Source organism: Oryx dammah, unplaced genomic scaffold (genome assembly GCF_014754425.2).
Source record: "Oryx dammah isolate SB20612 unplaced genomic scaffold, SCBI_Odam_1.1 HiC_scaffold_17, whole genome shotgun sequence".
Classification (NCBI taxonomy): Eukaryota; Metazoa; Chordata; class Mammalia; order Artiodactyla; family Bovidae; genus Oryx; species Oryx dammah.
Window position 1 is genome coordinate 78942825 of NW_024070201.1, and position 21777 is coordinate 78964601.

General features: G+C 43.7%; 1 protein-coding gene across 1 annotated transcript; it reads right to left on the minus strand.

Annotated features, from left to right (window-relative positions):
- Window positions 1–5336: 5336 nt before the first annotated feature.
- On the minus strand, window positions 5337–19031 carry LOC120877110 (glycine N-acyltransferase). The gene is made up of 6 exons (XM_040259438.1): window positions 18701–19031; window positions 15189–15284; window positions 10161–10268; window positions 8604–8730; window positions 6265–6436; window positions 5337–5838 (listed from the first exon to the last, which is right to left on the minus strand). Exons 2-6 carry the CDS (start codon window positions 15264–15266, stop codon window positions 5436–5438), a joined length of 888 nt encoding a protein of 295 aa, XP_040115372.1. The 5' UTR covers window positions 15267–15284; window positions 18701–19031; the 3' UTR covers window positions 5337–5435.
- Window positions 19032–21777: the final 2746 nt, after the last annotated feature.

The following is a 21777-nucleotide window of genomic DNA, read 5'->3' on the forward strand; positions in this document are numbered from 1 at the left end:
GAGTAAAGAGCCGGGATGTATGGGAGTCTGGAACAAAAACCAGGCGGTGAGCCCGTTGGAAGATTACTATTAATTAGAGAAAATTAGACACCCAGCTAATGAAATTAGTGCTTTCTTGAAAACTTGAAGGATACTTAATTTACAGTGCTGTAGTAGTTTCCATTGTACAGCAAAGTGATTCAGTCCTCTCTCTATATTCTTTTCAGATTCTCCTCTATTATAGGTTATTACAAGATGTTGAGTATAGTTCCCTATGCTATGTGATAGCACCTTGCTATTTACCTGTTATATATCAGTTCAGTCACTCAGTTGTGTCTGACTCTTTGCAACCCCATGGACTGCAGCGTGCCAGGCCTCACTGTCTGTCATCAACTCCCAGAGCTTGCTCAAACTCATGTCCATCGAGTCAGTAATGCCATCCAGTCATCTCATCCTCTGTCGCCCCCTTCTCCTCCTGCCTTCTATCTTCCCCAGCGTCAGGGTCTTTTCCAATGAGTATGCTCTTTGCGTCAGGGGGCCAAAGCACTGGAGTGTCAGCTTCAGCACCAGCCCTTCAGGTATATGTGCCTGTTAAATACAGTGGTCCACACGTGCCAAGCCCAGACGCGTAGCATATGTACTCCTCATCCCACACCCAGTACTGTTCTGTGTATGGGGAGATGCAAAAGTCTAGCTTCACCGAAATCATGCCTTCGACATGTGCCTCAGGATCTGGGCCGGCAGCCTTGCTTTCACCCCCGGAGTCCTCTCGGGGTGCACCATGTGGGGGTGGGAATCCCGTCTCCATCCTGAGTCTCCCTGGGACTCGCCTTTGATGGTGGGAGGCGTGGCATGGCTGGCGTGGCTGGTGGCCACAGTGTCCTTTGTTTGCAGATATGGCAGGAGGCATACTTGGTCCACAGTTTCGTTTTTTTGTGAAAAGAATAACTTCCCACAGGTTCCCCAACATTTTTTCCCCCAAATCTTATCAATGGATTTCTTTTTCTCTTTCTAACCTTCACAGAATGCAACATCAGTGAAGTCTATTCCAGCCCTCTGGAGAATTTCCAGGAATTCCTTGAACCACCAGTGATCATTCACTGGAAGTAAGAGTTCGGGTCCCTGACCAAGGGTCATATGACAAAAGGTCAGTCCTCAGTGTGGTGCAATCTTTATGCTCACGCGTGCCAACACCTCCTTCACATCCTGGGGTGCTTCACAAGACCGTTGCTGTGGTTTAGCTGCTCAGTCATGTCTGACGTTTGCAATCCCATGGACTGCAACACGCCAGGTTCCCAGTCCTTCAGCATCACCCGAGCTTGCTCAAACTCATGTCCATTGAGTCAGTGGTGCCATCCAGCCATCTCATCCTCTGTCGTCCCCTTCTCTTCCTGCCCTCAATCTCTCCCAGCATCAAGGTCTCTTCCAAAGCGTTGGCTCTTCCCATCAGGTGGCCAAAGTATTGGAGCTTCAGCATCAGTCCTAAATGAATATTCAGGGTTGATTTCCTTTAGGATTGACTGGTTTGATCCCCTGCCAGTCGAAGGGACTCTCAAGAGTCTTCTCTAGCACCACAATTCGAAAGCATCAATTCTTTGGTGCTCAGCCTTCTTTATGGTCCAACTCTCATATCCATACTTGACTACTGAGGAATAGCTATTGGGGAGCATTATAATGGTTGGAAAAGTCTGACAGTATCTGGACCTACATCCATCTGATCATCAGAAAAGAGAAACAAACACACTTAACATTCACCCTAATGTGATGCAGTAGAAAGTGCAAGAACACAATTATGAGATGTTCTTGCTGTAGAATTAAACCCAAACCTGACCAAGACTCTTGATCTAACTGCAAGTTTACAGAAAATTCAGGTGGTAGAGAACAGGTTAAACAACGTGTAGGCTTTGGGAATACAAATTAAATTCAGAATATGGGAAAATCTACAGGACAAACAACCCAATTTTTTTCAACACATAAATGGTGATAAAAAGAGAAAAAAAAATGATGGAGCTCTTGTTTGAATTTTTATCCAAACAAATCAACTATAAAGAGATGCTTGTAAGTAAATTGAATGCTAAATAGACGTTCTAAAACAGCCAGAAACTGCTAATTACTTTATCTGTGTTCACTGCACTAAGTATATAAGTATATTTTATTTTATTTTTTATATGTATAGTTTAAAGATTTGTTGATTCATCTTTTGGCTGCTCTGGGTCTTTGCTGATGTGCCTGGACTTTTTTCCAGTGGTGGTGAGCAGGAGGCTGCTCTGCAGTTGTCCTGCAAGGGCTGCTCCTCGTGGTGGCTTCTCGTTGCAGATCCTGGGCCCTAGAGTGCAGGCTAGCAACGTTTGTGCACGTCTCCTATCTTGATGGACATACTTGCTTCAAGGGTTTCCCAAATGTTTCCAGTGAAATTGTAATGATAAAAATTTGTTGAGTATTTACAAAGAATCAGACACTGCGTTCGGTAGTTTATATGAATTCTTTAATTTGTCCTTAAAACAAGTCAGTAGGATGTGTGCCATATCTCTTCAGATTCCTCAGATGATAATCTATAAATCTGTAAAGGTTCTGGTTTCAAATACAATTTTAACACTGAAACATGGAAAAGCAGCTGATTCCATTTTGGGGGAAAGCAGGTTCTTCATAAGACTTAACTAATTTTTAAGTTATTTTTAGTGTTAGAGATTTTCATGCTGGAAAGCAAGAAAATACTTAAAAATTAATAAGATCATGTCAAATGAACACAGCAGTTGACCTATAAGGGAAACCCCTGGCCAAAGTTATATTTTGAGTGTGAAAAGAAGACTAATGCTTGTAAAATACAGAAATGCATTCATCTGAAGAAGCACAAGCTGGAATCAAGATTGCCGGGAGAAATATCAATAACCTCAGATATGCAGATGACACCACCCTTATGGCAGAAAGTGAAGAGGAACTAAAGAGCCTCTTGATGAAAGTGAAAGAGGAGAATGAAAAAGTTGGCTTAAAGCTCAACATTCAGAAAATGAAGATCATGGCATCTGGTCCTATCACTTCATGGGAAATAGATGGGGAAACAGTGTCAGACTTTATTTTTCTGGGCTCCAAAATCACTGTAGATGGTGATTGCAGCCATGAAATTAAAAGACGCTTACTCCTTGGAAGAAAAGTTATGACCAACCCAGATAACATATTCAAAAGCAGAGACATTACTTTGCCGACTAAGGTCCGTCTAGTCAAGGCTATGGTTTTTCCAGTGGTCATGTATGGATGTGAGAGTTGGACTGTGAAGAAGGCTGAGCACGGAAGAATTGATGCTTTTGAACTGTGGTGTTGGAGAAGACTCTTGAGGGTCCCTTGGACTGCAAGGAGATCCAACCAGTCCATTCTGAAGGAGATCAGCCCTGGGATTTCTTTGGAAGGAATGATGCTAAAGCTGAAACTCCAGTACTTTGGCCACCTCATGCGAAGAGTTGACTCATTGGAAAAAGACTCTGATGCTGGGAGGGATTGAGGGCAGGAGGAGAAGGGGACGACCGAGGATGAGATGGCTGGATGGCATCACTGACTCAATGGACGTGAATCTGAGTGAAATCCGGGGGTTGGTGATGGACAGGGAGGCCTGGCGTGCTGCAGTTCATGGAGTTGCAAAGAGTTGGACATGACTGAGCGACTGAACTGAACTGAACTGAACCCACAATAATACACAGAAAATTACAGAAAGAAAATTAATAGAAATGAGTCTAAAACAAGTTGATGAGTATTATTGATTATTCTTATCAAAGGATAATCTGAAAGCTTCTAATGCTTAATAATGCTTTAAAAATTATATGTTGGAAGAATTTCAAACTTATTAAAGTTGAAGAATTGTAAAATGAACACCAAGTACTCTTTACCTAGAGTCACATTACTAACGTTTGGAACATTTTCAGATTTCACCCTTTAATTTTTAAATATGTCGTGTATCTTATAGGTACAAGAGTGTTTTCTCATATAACCAGAAAAAGAGGAGAGAGATTTTATTAGACTTTATCTTTTAGAGGAGTCTTGGATGGAGTCTAAGAATTCTCAAATAATGCCAATGATGCTATTTTGGGGACCACACTTTAAGTGACTAAAATAAGTGTGTGCACACACAGTTGAGGCAAATTATGGACAAAAGGACACAAAAGACCACAAACACCCAACTGCTACTGCTTCAGAGCTGGGAGCAAAAAGAGTACTGAGCATGCGTGCATGTGTGCACGCATGTACTGTGTGTGTGCATGTGTGTGGGTAGAGACCCTAACCTCCAATTGCAGAGCCAAATTTCAAGCTTAGAAGGACCAGCGGAAGTAGGTTCTTGACCAGGTGATCACCCTCGTGCAGGTGCTATTTGCTGCCGGCTCTGGTGCTCAGGCTGTTGCAAGACTGGGGCAGGAAGCTCTCCCCCTAGCCCGTCCCGACCAGATGGAACAGCTCGGCACACCAGCAACCAGACTCTCCCATGAGACAACGGTCTGGCCCGCACAGAACTGGGCATCCTGAAGGGAGGTGCCAAGGACATGAGGACCAGCAGAAATGCGTGCTGTGCCACCCTGCCCTCAGCTGCATCCTCAATAGATCCCCACCTCACTGGGTCTGGCTGTGCCCACTGTCCTCTCCCCAAACTCACTCACGCTGTCCCTGTCACGAGCCGCTGAGCTTCAATTTGTACAGTTAAACACAGCACAGCATCTCTTTATTAGCTGAGGGCTTCTGGTGGCTTTAAGAAGCTCAGCTTTCAGAAACAACATTGAATCATTTTCTCTGGAGTGACCGTAGGGAGTGGGCAGGCTAACAGATACATCTTTTTCTTAGTAAGCTCCCTGCTATATCACACATACGGTGTTTAGCATAATATCTCATGCATCCTGGCATGTAACATGTTTAATGTCGCTGTGAAGCAGAAAGAAGAGAGGTAACTGCTGCAGACCTAATGAGTAGTCTACCTGCTCTTCACTAAGGGAAAGGCCACAGAAACTCAGGACTAGGTCATAACGGCCAGGAGGTATTATCCTTCCCTGGACAAAGTGGTGAGCCTCTCCCCACTCCCGCCCTAAGAGTCCCAGGGGAATCCATTCAGGGCAACATGTGGCTGATGAGCAAGCCTGGCAGGGAGGCCGGGAGTGTGGGGAGCAGAATGTGTGCACCCACCACAGGAGCACCGGCCACTGCTCATGCAGAGACCTCTGAGGCAAGCGTGTCATGTCCTGAGTGCAGGGCCAGAACTGGGCCTGTTGGCCATTCACACGGCCTCCCCGGGGCCCCAGGCACACATGCCTTCACAGCGATTTCAGCCACATGCCCTCACAGGGATCACACCCACACGCCTTCACAGTGACTGCAGCCACACGTTTTCATGGTGATCACAGCCACGATTTATTCTTCCCTCCACCGCTCTGCCCCCCGTTATGTCCTCAGGCCTTTCTACCCTGGCCCCCGCTCAGGGCCGGTCACAGAGGCTCACAGTTCCACTGGTTCCAGTCGCAGGGCATGGCCGCATGGTGGAGGCTCTGACTCATCTTCTGCATGATCTGGTTCTTGGGGTCCACGTGAGAGTACACGGGGAAGCCCCGCTTGAGCAGACACTGGGCCTGCTGGTAGATGGCGTGGGTGACAAGCCCCTGGGCCCGGTACTCAGGCAGGGTGCCTGCCATCCGCATCTCTCCCGTCTGGTCCATCAGGGACCAGGACACAGGGGTCCCCTTGGGCCCCAGCAAGCAGAAGTTGGGGAAGGTCCGGATACAGCGCTCAATGAACCTCAGGCTCCTCTCGTTGCCACCGAAAAGCCAGAATCTGTTCACCAAAGCTGCGTGGCTAGGATCTACAGATGAGAGCTTAAACATTTCTGGGTCTCTGTGGGTGTTCCAAGAGAAAAGCACAGTCTGTGAGTTTAGAAGTTTGCATCTATCCCTACCTCTATTATCCTGAGAGACAGAGGAGGCAGAGGAGAGAGGGCACAGAGTCCTGGACTGTAGCTGAGCTTGTGAGGATGGAGGATGAGAAAGAGGCTGATGCTGCTGGACTGAGTGAGCTAGAAGGGCAAGACAGGTGAGAGAGGGCAGCATAGGCCTGCCTGACTCACTCCACAGGAGACGACCTGGTGGCCTATTTTAAGCAGGAGAGAGACACGGCTTGTATTACATTTTTTAAAAAGCTTATTCTGGCTGCTTTGAAGAAGATCCATTGTGGGGAGCCAGGGTAAAAGCAGGCAGAGAAGGCTGGAGGCTACTTGCGTAATGAGAGGTGTAAGTGGTGCAGAGAAGCTATTATCAAACTCACATGGCCTTGGGTTTACCATCTCCGACTGGTAAGTTCTTTACATCCAGCAGGGATGGAGTCAGTTCCTTTATTGTCTCAGATGCCATATAGAGAATGTTTTTTGATCGCTTGACTTTGAAGGATTTCGTGGCTGCAAGATTTTGTATTACTTCATTCAGACTGGACTGTGTACCTAGAGGGATTATAAGGAGACATGCCATGATTTAAGTCCATTCCAAGGAAAAGCTCTCTGGTGGAGTAGGAGTATCTGTGGGTTTATAGACAGAGAACTTTGGGGATGGGCTTGGGGCTGCTTCCCTGGTGGCTCAGTCAGTAAAGAATCTGCCTGCAATGCCAGAGACCTGGATTCAATCTCAGGATTGGGAAAATCCCCTGGAGAAAGGGATGGCAACCCACTTCAGTATTCTTGCCTGGAGAATTCCACTGACAGAGGAGCCTGAAAATCTACAGTTCATAGGGTCACAGAGAGTTGGACAGGTCTGAGCCCCTCATGCTTTTGTGTTGCTGCTGTTTGACTGGGGTATGTAGTCAAGATCTGTAAAATTTTCCTTGTTTTACAAAATTGAAAACATGTCTAGGAATTCATTCAGTCATGGTCATACCAAGACCTAAGTTTCCTGGGCTACATAACCATGTAGTTCTGATGACTGCAGAAGGTAAGCTATCATCATTATAGCTGCCACCATCCATGGAGAATTTACTGTGTTTCCAGTATGGTAGATGATTGCAAAAATGATTGCAGGAATGGTCCTCAGTTTGCCCACATGTCCTTGTGTCCATTCCCTGAAATAGTCCCCCTCCTGCACTGCATCTGACCTTGACCATGTGACTGGATTTCACCAATTGGGAAAGAGTATATTGATGCAGAGAGGGGCTCAAAAATGCTTGCGCAGTGTGGCTCACCATCTCTTTGCATTGGGGGCAGGAGGAGAAGGGGACAACAGAGGATGAGATGGCTGGATGGCATCACCAACTTGATGGAAGTGAGTTTGAGTGAACTCCGGGAGTTGGTGATGGACAGGGAGGCCTGGTGTGCTGCGATTCATGGGGTCACAAAGAGTCGGACACGACTGAGTGACTGAACTGAACTGAGATCAACACCGCATGAATAGGCCTAGGCTAGCTCGCTGAGGACGTGTGCGCCTATAGTGGTATGACCACAAGTAGCCAGCCCTGACAGTCAGACCATCATTCAGACATACGTGAGGCCATGCCAGAGAACCAGCCCATGGCCCACCCATCAGCTGACTGCAGTTGCATATGTAAACCCAGAGGAGACCAACAGAACAACCGCCTTGCCAAGCCCAGCCCACCTGCAGTGAAATGAACTGAAACATCCGGGCATTGTACACAGCAATTCCTGGTCAAGATTTCATTGAATCTTTTCAGCACTGCTGTGTTTTGGGTCCTTCATTGGAAGGACTGATGCTGAAGCTGAAACTCCAGTACTTTGGCCACCTGATGTGAAGAACTGACTTGTTTGAAAAGAGCCTGATGCTGGGAAAGATTGAAGGTGGGAAGAGAAGGGGACGGCAGAGGATAACATAGTTGGATGGCATCATTGGCTCAGTGGACATGAGTTTGAGCAAGCTCTGGGAGTTGGTGATGGACAAGGAGGCCTAGCGTGCTACAGTCTATGGGGTCACAAAGAGTCGGACACAACAACTGAGCAACTGAACTGAACTGATTATTCTCAATTCTATATACATAAATCATGATCTCAGATAACGTCTCTGGCTAGGATCACGTAGCAAAGTCACAGGCAAATGCCATCCTAGGTGGTCTGACTCTGGAGGGGATGCTCATAACCATGACAGCTGTTCTCTGTGACCTGAAAGGTGATCTAAGAATGGAGGTCTCTGGGGCAAGCTCTGCTCTGATACCCAACCATCCTAAGGCACCCTGGTTATGTCTGCAAGTGAAGTGAAAGTCACTCAGTCATGTCTGACTCTTTGTGACCCCATAGACTGTATAGATTCTCCAGGCCAGAATACTGGAGTGGGTAGCCATTCCCTTCTCCAAGATATCTTCTCAACCCAGGGATTGAATCCAGGTCTCCTGCATTGCAGGGGGATTCTTTCCTGGCTGAGGACCATCCTAAGACATTTGGCTTATGTCGGCAAAGTGTGGCACAAATCCTTGGCTATCCGGGGACTATGTACAGTCCTCTATAGAAGCCCATACAAGCTCGGAGGGTGTTTCTTCCCCTTTACATGTACAGTTGTAGTTGAACAACAACAGCAAAAATGTTGACAGTAGGCTGAGGGTCTGGGAGAAAGGACATAGATGACAAGAAGAAATTGTTAGGATGGAGGTGTGGGTCCATTCCTGTCACTTACTTTGGATCTGCAAATGCTGTTTCCAGTTGATGACTTCTGGTAAGTCAAGGAACTCCTGACAATTCTTAAGATCTTCAGAGTAAACATGGTAAGTGTTAGTGTAGTGATCAAGGTCATCTTTCATGTCCTGTTATCATAAAGAAATGGGGGACAAAATAAATGTCTTATTTTTCATAATTTTAACACTTATTTCCCTAAAATTTACTAAACTGTGGTATTTTTAAGTACTAAAATATTGCTGTCTGTATTTGTGCATTACAAATTTTTCTGAATCATTTAAGCTATGAGGTATAAGCTATTAACTATTCATGTATTCAAATTATGATGAAAAACTGAAGAATATTATATACATTGTGTCAAAATTTCTGCTCAAACAAAGGCACAACTATCTAGAAACCACTTTTCTATATTTTCATTTCCTCAACAGGGATAAAAACAATTGACAAGGAAAAGTTTCTGTTGCAAGAATAAATTTTTCTTATTTCAAATACTTGTTGATTATACCAACTAGAGGATGACAATATTAAATTTAGATATTGATAATTCTGGGTTGAAATTTCTATCTATACTTAATTAGGACAAAGAAGATGAAAACCTATTAGAAATGCTTACTTACAATATTACACTAGTTGAATAAACTGTAATTACAGAAAAACAATGAAATCACTTATGTAGAAAAATCCTGTCAAATTATTTTAAAAAAGGGTGAGATTATTTGGAAGAAAAAGTCACAGAAAAACATAACAGCTAGTGCAGAATTATAGAATTTTAAAAATGTTTGGAATATGTTTCACAAAAATACATTCACAACTCAGCAATTACACCATTAACAAATTTTGTTTCTTAATATCCCATTGAAGATAAAAGATTAAATAAGTTTATTTTAGTTCAGTTTTTATCAATATAAATTTATTCATTTAATATATATATATTTTTTGTTTCCAGTTTTTAAATAACATTATTTTCAGGAAAAGTATATTTATGTATTTATAAAGCTATAATTTTACTGGATATTTTTAATGAACTTAGAATGTTTTGTCTTTGAAATGTATGAACTATTTAGTATTACTACTTAGTATTTTTCCAAAATGCATACAGAAATTCTAAGTTTGCTTTTATAATCACCTTAGCTAACTGTCTTGTTTTATACCTTCCTATTTTTGTCCTTGCCACTTTCTCTGGTTAGAATGTCCTCCATTCTTTTTCGACCTAACAAGGATGTATTTATCAACCAAATCCAGTTCTGATGAAACATCCATTCAGAGGTGTCTCTCACCTGATTCTGTAACTTCCATCTTCAACCTCCATAGCTCATCAGTTTTCACCAGTGATTTCTTTGTATGCTGTCCATTTTCTGTTCTTGTACACTTTACGCTAAATTATAATTTATTTATCTATCTATGTTTCCCTCCAGACTCCGAGGTCTTGAGGAGAGGGACCTGTTCACTATCACTGCGTTTCATCTCCGTATCTCCAGTGTTCACCACACTGCCAGGCACATGCTAGGCACACAGCAAAGATAAACATAGCGTGTTCATTCTGCCCTTGGCCCCTTACCTGCTCCTGAGGGCGGATAACCACTGTCCTAAAATCAGGCCACTTGTCCACCAGGGCCTTTAGGTTGAATGGGTTTCCATGGTTCATGTGTATGACGGTCCCGTAAACCTGCAATGTGCAGAGAAAGTGAGGGGGTCAGCTTACCAGGAAGGGATGGCAAAGTACCTTCTTTGATCAGGACAAGCCTTATTTCTATGAATCATGAAATTTTATAGTGGAAAAAAGACAAATAGGGCGTCTATGTCAAAAATCTCCACATGAAACCTTTTTCTTTTTTAAAGTGAAGTGAGAAATTTTTCTTCCCATCTAATATAAATCAAATTGCCAACATCTATAGGATCATAGAAGAAGCAAGAGAATTCCAGAAAAACATCTAATTCTGCTTCATTGATTACACTAAAGCCTTTGACTATGTGGATCACAACAAACTGGCAAGTTCTTCAAGAGATGGGAATAGCAGCCCACCTGACCTGCCTCCTGAGAAACCTGCATGCAGATCAAGAAGCAACAGTTAGAACCGGATATGGAACAACAGACTTGTTCCAAATTGAGAAAGGAGTACATCAAGGCTGTGTATTGTTGCCCTGCTTATTTAACTCATATGCAGAGTACATCATGCGAAATGCCAGGCTGGATAAAGCACAAGCTGGAATCAATATTTCCAGGAGAAGTATCAATAACCTTAGATATGCAGATGACACCATCCTTATGGCAGAAAGTGAAGAACTAAATAGCCTCTTGATGAAAGTGAAAGAGGAGAGTGAAAATGCTGTTTTTAAACCCAGCATTCAAAAAACTAAGATCATGGCATCTGGTCCCATCACTTCATAGCAAATAGATGGGGAAACAATGAAAGCAGTGGCAGATTTTCTTTTCTTGGGCTCTGAAATCACTGTGGATGGTGGCTGCAGCCACAAACTTAAAAGGTTGTTCCTCGGAAGAAAAGCTGTGACATACCCAGACAGCATAGTAAAAAGTGAAAACATCACTTTGCTGACAAAAGGTCTGTCTAGTCAAAGCTGTGGTTTCACCAACAGTCATGTATGGTTGTGAGAGCTGGACCACAAAGAAGGTTGAGCACCAAAGAACTGATGCTTTCAAAGTGTGGTGCTGGAGAAGACTTGAGAGTCACTTGACCAGCAAGAAGATCAAACCAGTCAATCATAAAGGAAATCAACCCCAAATATTCATTGGAAGGACTGATGCTAAAGCTGGAGCTCCAGTACTTTGGCCACCTGATGTGAAGAGCTACTCGTTGAAAAAGATCCTGATGCTGGGAAAGACTGAGGGCAGGAGGAGAAGGGGTCAATAGAGGAGGAGATGGTTGGATGACATCACTGACTCAATGGAGGTGAATTTGAGCAATCTCTGGGAGATAGTGAAGTACAGGGAAGCCTGGTGTGCTACAGTCCATGGGCACCCAAAGAGTTGGACACGACTGAGCAACTGAACAACAACAAATAGAAATCATACATGCATATGGCAAAATATTTGGACAAACAAAGTTACTGATCTTAAGAACATAACTCTTTTTTTTTTGGTAGGATTTATTGTTATCCTTCCCAGACTGTCTTCTAGTCATACCCATGTGCTATGCTTAGTCACTCAGTCATGTTTAGCTCTTTGCCACCTCATTGACTCTTGACACCTCATGTTTGACTCTTTGCCACCCACCAGGCTCCTCTGTCCACAGGATTCTCCAGGCAAGAATACTGGAGTGGGTTTCCATGCCCTCCTCCAGGGGATCTTGCCAACCCAAGGATCAAGTCCAGGTCTCCCACATTGCAGGTGGATTCTTTACCATCTGAGCCACCAGAGAACTTCATGGACATACACAATTTTACAAACATAAAATGATCAGATACATGATCTTTCCCCCCACTGAATAAATCGTGGAAGTACTTCTATGTTCATAAATATAAAAAATTTTTAATTATGTTCTAATTGCTGCAGAGGATTCCATTATATGGAATCAGTATCACAGTTCATTTGTACCTTTGCCTGTTAAAGGTCATTTCAGCTGGTTCCAAATTTTTATTTTAACAGATAATTCTTCAAAGAGCATGCCTGCACAGATATCTTTGCATGAGCACCTGCTATTTCCTTACATTATTCAGAAGGTAATTGCTAGTTGAAAGGTTATGGACATGTTTAAAACTCTTTCACATGTCTTCATAACCCCTTGGAAAGGCAATTTTCTCCCACCAATAAGCAAAGGCTACAGCAAAATGCTCAAGAGAATGGACTGTGGAATCCGGTGGCCTGAGTCCAGTCTTGGAATCCCAACCCCACCGTGTTGCACAGGCTGTTGAGAGAGAGGGAAAAGCAAGGAGAGGATGTATGAGGGCACCCGTGGGTCTTAAACACTCTAGTTGTTTGGGGGTTGGGGAATGCAGCAGTGAATAAATTCTACCATGGTCCTCGTGACTCTTGTGGACATGAAACCTCTGCAGATACCAGCATGGAAACTGCCAGAGACCAAAGGTGAAAAAAAAAAGTTATCCAGTTGAACGACTTCTACCGTGGTTAATGTTGAGCAAAGACTTTTCAACATCTTTCCCTCCTACCACTCTCCACCTCACGTGAACTATTGATGTTAGATCATGGAGAAAGAGGAGCAAAGTCTATGTTGACTGATCTTACCCGAATTTATTGTTTTCAGCCACGAATGGACATTGAGTGGGGTCTGACAAAATACAGGTGTTTTTACACCTCGGCATTTGGGGGCTGTAAAACTATTTTATGTGCTGTGTTTAGTCGCTCAGTCATGTCTGACTCTCTGCAGCCCCGTGGACTGCAGCCCACCAGGGTCCTCTGTCCATGGGATTCTTCAGGCAGGAACACTGGAGTGGGCTGCCATTTCCTACCCTAGAGGATCTTCCCGACCCAGGGATCGAACCTGTGTCTCTTACATCTCCTGCATTAGCAGCAGGATTTTTTACCACTAGCAGCACCTGGGGAGTCTGTAAAACCATTTTATATTAATATATGATTCATTACAAGATCTGAAAATACGTGTAACTGTTACTCTTTCTTATTCCTCTGGCTGAATTAATTAAAACCTTTTTTCTATTGAACTCAGAACATAGTGAGTCAGGCAACTACTTTAAACTGACTCAACTGGAGTTGACACACACAATAAAATGGACTGAATATCCAACACTTAGAAGGACATATGGCCATTATCTGAACTGAGACTCAAGTATTGAGTTCCAGGTTACAGTTCCATCAAAAGTACCTGGCAAGTAACTACTGTAGATTTGAACGAGGGTAAAATGTGCATCTCTACTATACAACAGATGCTAGTTCTTCATGAAAGCTGGGCACCCAAGAGGACCACCTTTTCTTAACAGAGATGCTCCAAATAAGAGCCCTTAGGACCCGCCAACAGTTTTCTCGAAATGTCTGGAGTCCACTTAACTTGAGGAGAAAGTTTTAGGCTGAAGAATATTAAAAAATAGCTACTCACCATAAAAAATATCTTAAGCAAATATTCTTAAAATGTATAACTGACGTTATCTCTAAGAAAAATGGACTGTTTCTCTGAGAGTTTGCCTGGATCTTGAGGCTTTATGAAGTGAAAGAAGTTCTCTAAAACTAGGTAACAGATTCGTATTTAGTTGGGTCCACTGAAGGGGGTGGTTTTTTAGTTTTAAATTAGTTGATCTGGAGTCATTTTCAGGCAGTAGTTTAAAGACAGGGTGAGTTGTTTCATTAGTCTATTTCTCTCTTTTTCAATGTTTATGTGGCTGCCCCTGGTCTGAGTTGCAGCATGCCCATCTCTAGTTGCTGCCTGTGCCCCTTTCGCTTGGCACGTGTGATCCAGTTCCCTGGCCAGGGATCGGAACTGGGTCCCCTGCCTTGGAGTGTGGTGTCTGAACCACCGGACCATTAGGGAGTACCCCCATTAGTCTATTTCTAATAAATGAAGCCATATGATCTAGAAATAAAATACTGCTAACATTTTCCGCCTTTATACTGAAAGAAGAAGCAGAAAGATCTATTAGAGAGTGAGGGGGGTGAAAAGTGCATTTACCTAATCTCAACTGTATGCATCTTGTAGGAGTGTCTGACAAAACAGTAGAAATCGAGTTTCTAATCCAACCAAAAAACAAAAAATATCTCAGGGAAAAACGATTGTTACACACACACACACACACACACGTTGTTGCTGTTGTGCAGTCACTCAGTCGTGTCTGACTCTTTGCAACCCCATGGACCGCAGCGCGGCAGACCTCCCTGTCCTTCATGATGGCCCAGAGTTTGCTCAAAATCCCCACAGACACATGGTTGCATTTAAATTCCACTGGAACAGACACCATCCCTTTCATTGCTAAAGAAAAGCACAGGCGAGGACCTCAGCCAATCAGTAGAGCTGCTACGGAACAGTTCTGGGAGGGGGCGTTTATGAGTATTCCCTATTTAATCCTAACATTTCTGATCAATTGTACTAGGTGAACCGAGATCCTCAGTGTCAGCCTGACTATCAAAATAGTCTGATGTGCAGTATGCTCAGAGAAACTTGGAAATTTAAGTCAAATAGAAATTGATTCATTGGTAATTTCAAAGGAGGCTCGTGATCTGGCAGCTGTTCCTTTAGGGAGAAAAAGTTAAAAATTAACATACAATCTCAGTCTTAGCTAATTTTGTAGAAGAGCTCTGGGCAAATTCCCAGTGCTATTATGGAATGTTTCTTGAAAAGGAGCAATGGAACACTTTTTGATTCAACTTGGAGAAAAAAGCCGTGTTAGGTCTCAGGCATTCCTACATTCATACCATAGCACTACAGCTCACTATCAGGGGTACCAGGCAAGTCACTTCACCAAGCCTCCATCTTCACAGCAGTGATGTGAGCACAACAGTGAACATCTGCCAGAGAGGTTATGCCCACTAAACCAGAGGAAACATGCTCTAAGGCCTGGCACAGAACAGGCACTCAGCAAACACTAGTCTCTCTTCTTCATTCGCAGGAACTTCCTAGTCCTCACTCCTCAAGGGGAAAACGCCCCAAGAATTTGCCATTCTCACCTTTAAGGACACAGGAAGGCTCTTCCTCAAGGATTTCTCCAGCATCTGCAGCATCTGGGCGCCTTGCAACGGGAACATTGTGCAAGACACCTAAGCCTAGAGAGACAGCCGGGAAACAGCCATGAGTGAGAGGAGCTGGAGGAGATTTAGGAGCAAGAGTAGCAAGCTCTATGCTGATTGCCAGAGCCCTCTTCAGTATCTCTCTTTTATTTCTCACGTGTATACACTGTATAGTCTAATCATCTCTAGTTATAAACCGATATATGCATATTGATATAGAAAAACCACGCAAATACATAGTCCCATTTTCAGTACCTAAAAATGAAATGTCTATTTTGATCTATGTGTCAAAGAACTGGCTCATTCATTCACATTGTATTTGTTTTTTAACATTTTTTGTTGGCCTATCGCTGATTTACAATGTTGTGATAATTTCTACTGGATGGTGATCCCTGTTTGTTTCTTACTTCAGAAAGAACAATCACTCCCTTTTGTCTGCTCTGGTAAGTGCTTTTGCATACCTGCATTATAAAACCTGTTACTCTGGGCTAGAGTTTACTTTTCCAGACTGCATTCTCCTCTGGGGCAGGAACCTCATCTTATTTATTATCCTGTCTGTTACGTTTCTTGCACTCAGTTCAGTTCAGTCGCTCAGCTGTGTCCGACTCTTTGCGATCCCATGGACTGCAGCACGCCAGGCCTCCCTGTTCATCACGGACTCCCAGAGTTTACTCAGACTCACGTCCATTGAGTCGGTGATGCCGTCCAACCATCTCATCCTCTGTCAGCTGGCACATAACATGCCCTCAGTAAGTGGGTGATGAGGATGATTTGATGCAAGAAATGCTGTACTTACCTGCGCCTGATAGCGATGGAGTAATCCAATCAACATGCATGTATTGAGTAGGTAATATATGCTGGACATGGGAAAGGTTTCCAGTTGCTTTGTACCAAGGTATGTCTTGAAGAAAAGTCCAGACCCTTGTTGTGTATTGGAGGATTTTTTTAAAAATTTATTTATTTCTATTTAATTTTGGTTTCACCGGGTCTTCGTTGCTGTTCAGGCTTTCCTCTAGTTGCAGCGAGCTGGGGCTGTTCTCTAGTTGCAGTGCACGAGTTTCTCCCTGCCGTGCGGGGGCTTCTCCCTGCAGTGCACGAGTTTCTCCCCGCGGTGCGTGAGTTTCTCACTGCGGTGCGCGAGTTTCTCCCCGCGGTGCGCGAGTTTCTCACTGCGGTGCGCGAGTTTCTCACTGAGGTGCGCGAGTTTCTCCCCGCAGCGACCGAGTTTCTCCCCGCCGTGCGCGGGCTTCTCCCCGCAGTGGCTTCTCTTGGGGCAGAGCATGGTTTCTGGGCGCGAGAGCTCCAGAGGACAGGCTCAATAGCGGTGGTCACAGGCTTGGTTGCTCCACGGCACGTGGGACCTTCCAGGAACAGGGGTAACACCCATGTCGCCTGCATTGGCAGGCAGAATCTTTACCACTGAGCCCCCAGAGAAGTCCTATTTGAAGATCTCAGGACTGTAAAAAGGATAGCATTCCCGAAGGCTAATCTTACCTTTTATCTCCAGGCAACTCACAAGGAAGTTACCCGAGTATAAAATGACCCCTGTGGGGTGAGGTCAGAATAGCCATCATTAAAAAGTCTACGAATAATAAATGCTGGAGAGGGTATAGAGAAAAGCTAACCCTCCTCCACTGTTGGTAGGAATGTAAATGGATGTAGTCACTATGGAAAACAGTATGGAGATTCCTCAAAAAACAGAAAATAGGGTTGCCCTTTGATCCAGTAATCCCACTTGTGGGCATATAGTCAAACAAAATTATAACTCAGGAAGATACATGCACCTCTGTTCACAGCAGCGCTGTTTACACCAGCCAAGACATGAAAACACCCTGAACGTCCATCGAGAGATGAATGGACAAGGAAGATACGATGTGATATATGTACACACACGTACATATATATATATATATATATATATATATATACAGTGGAATAGCATTCAGTCATAAAACGGAACGAAATAATACCATTTGCCGCAGCATGGACGGATCTAGAAACTATCATGCTAAGAAAGTCAGAAAGAGAAAGATAAACGCCGTGTGATATCACCTAGAAGTGAAATCTAGAATGTGACACGAGGGAAGCTACGTGTGCATCAGAAACTGACTCACAGACGTGGAGAACTGACCTGCGGTTGTCAAGGGGGGATGGTGGTCGCGAAGAGAAGGATTGGGAGTGTGGGGTTAGCAGATGTGAGCTATTACGTATAGGATGTTAGGGTCAAAAACAAAGTTCTACCATACAGCACAGGGCACTATACTCAACATCCTGTGATAAACTATAGTGGAAAGGAATGTATAAAAATATATAGGTAGTCAATATGTATAACTGGATAATTTTGCTGTACAGCAGAAATTAACACATTATAAATCAACTATACTTCAATACAGTTTTTAAACAAGCTGTGGGATGTAATATCACCATATTTCCTGAAAAGCATAGAGTTTAGAACCATCCTTCAATGATGCACTCAGGAACCAACAACCATGCTTGGTGGGTAGACTGAAAACAACTGAGCCTGAGATTTATAAATCAAGTAGACTGAAAGCAACCGAAACAGGAATGTGGACAGACTACAGGGCTTTGGACACGTGCATCGTGAGCAGCAGAACTGGGTAACAGGCAGTGTCCTGGGGAGTGAAATCCGAACCTTTGATGTAGTAATTCCCAGAAGAAGAAATTAAGACCAAGAAAACAATTCAAAAGGAAGAAAAAACACTCTCAGCAGAAACTGATTAAGCTGCATGATCATGGGCAAGCACTGAACAAAAGCGCAGTGTGCAGCCACTGAGAAAGGAAATGTAAACTGACACACCTCCACGATAGTCACCTCATTCTGCACACACAGGGACAGGTGAGAGACAGTTAAAATAAAATGAGAAAATGTAGGCCACAAAGCAGCTCAGACACCACATACGCAGGCATAAATTCAACAGAGAACGCAGAAGGACGGATTGTGGTAGTAGCAGTATAAGTGAATTCTTTAAAGCAAGTTTATCACAGCAGATCTGTTCTGTATTCTTGTCCTTACTCATCTGCTCATTTCCTCTCTGACATGAAGTACAACTTTCTTATCATTCAAGGAGACAAAATGCTGCCTATCTTAAAATATGACCAGAAGGATTAAACAGGGTGATGTTGAGAGTGTCGTCTTCACATATTAAGTGCTCCATTTACCCACACTCTTCCGGGAAATGCCCAGATCTTTCCTCATTCCTTTATTAGTTCAGATCTGGAAAATGCAAGATTTTTTTCATGGTGCCTAACAAGTTGCGTTTTCCAGAATAGGTGCCGGATACACTTTTCTTAAGTTGAAGCTATTCCTTTTCCTTATATTTATCATCGTATTCTGAGCATAAGACAATATGAGCACTTTGATTTGTCTTACATAAGTGGAGAAGATGTCACAGAGCAATGATTATCCTTTTTTTTTCGGAATGGGTACTTACCTGGAATGCTGTCTTCACACAAGCTTTGCAGGAACCCCTGAAGAGGAGCACTCTGCAGCTGATGAAATTTCCCTTAGGTGCAGTCAGTTTGGTGATGTCTTGCTGAGTGCCTTTAGGGATGTTTTCTGCAGAGATTGCTAAGTGGAGGCTTGCGATGTGGACCTTGCACTAAGGCAAACAGGTAGGAGCTGGTGTTCATGAAACCCAGCCCTTGCTGTCTGGGTCTCGTGATGTGGAAACGGGTCTGAGAGATTGGGAGGCTGCCAGTGTGCATGTGAACTCCTCTTTGTGAAACACCAGGCTGCTGTTTGCCCACAGGCCCTGCGATTACTCTGAAATCCAAGCTGCACGAAACCAATAGGCCGGACCCCGGGTCACACTTGGTAGACAGTACCGCCCTCCTCCCCTTCCCAGTCTCTGTTGTTGCTGCTGTTTAGTTGTTAACTCATGTCCAACTCTTTTGCAACCCCATGGACTGTAGCCTGCCAGGCTCTTCTGTCCAGGCAAGAAACTGGAGTGGGTTGCCATTCCCTTTGTCAGGGGATCCTCCCCACCCAGGGATCAAACCGGCATCTCCTGCATTGGCAGGTGGATTCTTTATCGCTGAACCACCAGCGAAGCACTTCGCATTCTCAAGTACCTGCAATGAGTAAGATATTAGGAAAGATAGGGCTCCAGTGTGATTTGCATAATTTATCTCTCTTTTTACATATATGCAGTGCCGGGAGCCAGCACAAGGAGTCCCGCCCATGGCAAAGGTCATGAGGTTAAGGGGCCGGACAGGCAAAGGCGAGTCGGGCCTTAAGGGAGCCTCGCTGGATCTGCTCGTGCATCTGCCCCAAAACCAGAGTCTGCCTGCCTTACTGCATTGTGCTTTTTGCCTACTCTTCTGACATTATACAGGGGGCTATCCCCCACCACCTCTCTCTGAAAAGGAGTTAACTTAGGACTCCAGTTAATAAATCTCCTGGGCATGACAAGGGTGTTTCAACCCAAAACCTCTCTGCTGGCAGACTAGCTTGTGTGACAGGATTATCCACACTCTTGCTACTACATACTTGATTGTTTACAACCTCTCAACCATAAACAGCACAGAGAGTTTGGAGTATTTTGAAACTCTTAGTTAGTATAGGGTTTTTCTAAAGATAAAAATCATGTTGGTGAAGGGTTTCATTGCTGAGTTAATGATTGCCGTCAGGCCTCCATATCCTTAGGCACCTGGGAGTATGTTAATCTATGTAATTGGAATGTAGAAAAAGAAATATAGTAGTTTTGATGTTAGCAATACTAGACTTTTGAGTTGATGAATTTTCTCTTTGTTATAGATCACTGTACTCTTCTTTCTTTCTTATAAATCACTGTGTCCTTGCTATATAAGAATGTAACTTTATTACTATCTTAAGACTAAGTGGATCTTAAGGGGAAACAAGTTTTCTGATTGACTAAACCTTTATCAATAGAAAGAAAGATGGGGCCATAAAATGTTAATCGGTCTCCAGACCAGAAGATATTGTAAACAAATGTAAGACCCTTGTAAGAACAAAGATATGCTGAGAACACTGTCTTTAGATAAGAGTCAGAGCAGCTGACCCTCCGTGACACTGTTTCTTACATCTATCTCTATGTACAACTAAAAGTATAAAAGCCGACCTGGAAAATAAAGAAACGGACCAGTTCCTGGAAAGACTGGTCTTCTCCGTGTGGTCTTTTCTTGTTCTCTTCTTTTCTGGCTGAATTCCCATCTGGAGCGCGGAGGCTTGCCAACTAATTTTGCCTGGGCTTCTAAGATCTGAATGGGTGGGGGGGCACTTTGTGTCCCCACTCCTTCGGGAGACCGGGAAGACGCCTGTGACCTATTTAAGTGGTGCAAACTCCTTGTCTCAGAGTTTTATTGGTTTTCTGCATAAACCAAGTTATTCAGCATCTTTTCTCCACTTATTTTCCTACTACACTATTTCTTTCTAATCTCCCTCCATATCTTTAATTAAACAATTAAGTCCTCAGACGTCGACGCCATCCCCACTTTGAACTACCCTGGATCCACTGGGGCTGGACCCTGGCAATGCAGAGCAGATCATTTGCAAGAATCCTAAAGCTGTAGGATCCTCCTTTTCTTAGGATGAGCTGTGTTCTCTTCCCTGTCCATTCTGAGGCTACGGTTAAACATCCCCACAATGGTTCAACTTGGGCCTGAGTTTCACTTTTATCGAAAAGGAAACTAAGGGTCAGTGTGGCTCAGTTAGATAGAATTTCAGCCCAGAGCCTTTCACTCCAAAGTGCCCTGGATCCCACACGAACACTTGCCCTGCCATCCTCAAAAAGGAAAGTCGGTTCATAGAGAAGATAGTCCACTGGGTGAAACAACCAAGGAAGGATGTTTGACATTGTCTGGGTCCTTGTCCTTGTCACTCTTATCCTTGTTTACAAGTTAGTGAACAGTTTCTTTATGGAGGGAAGGAGTCACTCTGATCAGAGGAGCAGGGACAAGGGTGATCAATGTCTAGAAAGTTGGAAAAGCTTGTACGCTCCTTCAGTCCATAGACCAGCACAGCGTAAGTTTACACATGGTTACCTCTGCCTTCCTAGAATATTATTGCTCCATCTTGTCTCCTAGGGTTGAAGTTTACTAAGTTATTCATTACTCTTCCTCCAACGTTAAAGGCTGTTGAAGCGCTTTTGTCTCAGAACGGCCATCATCAAAGTCTACAAATAACAAATGTTGGAGAGAATGTGGAGAAAAAGGAGCCCTCCTACATTTTGATGGGAATGTAAATTGGTGCAGACACCATGGAGGATGGTATGGAGGTTCCTTAAAAAAACTAATGGAGGGACCGTATGGTCCTGCCGTCCCACTCCTGGTCATATATATGGACAAAACAAAAGCTCTAATTCAGAAGGATATGTTCACCTCAGTGTTCATAGCAGTGCTATTTACAATATCCAGGACATAGAAGTAACCTAAATGTCCACTGACAGATGAAATGAAAAAGATGTGGAATGTATATATATATATATACACACATACATATAATGTGGAGTGTATATATATACACACATACACACATACATATTATGTG

What these genes read in the sequence shown, in the direction of transcription:
- LOC120877110 (XM_040259438.1), bottom strand. Translation starts at nt 15,266, where the DNA reads ATGTTCCCGTTGCAAGGCGCCCAGATGCTGCAGATGCTGGAGAAATCC. An exon ending in GCCTTCCTGTGTCCTTAAAG is followed by an intron (nt 10,269 to 15,188) that starts GTGAGAATGGCA and finishes TGCACATTGCAG; the next exon opens with GTTTACGGGACCGTCATACA. An exon ending in GATGGTAAACCCAAGGCCAT is followed by an intron (nt 5,839 to 6,264) that starts GTGAGTTTGATA and finishes GAACACCCACAG; the next exon opens with AGACCCAGAAATGTTTAAGC.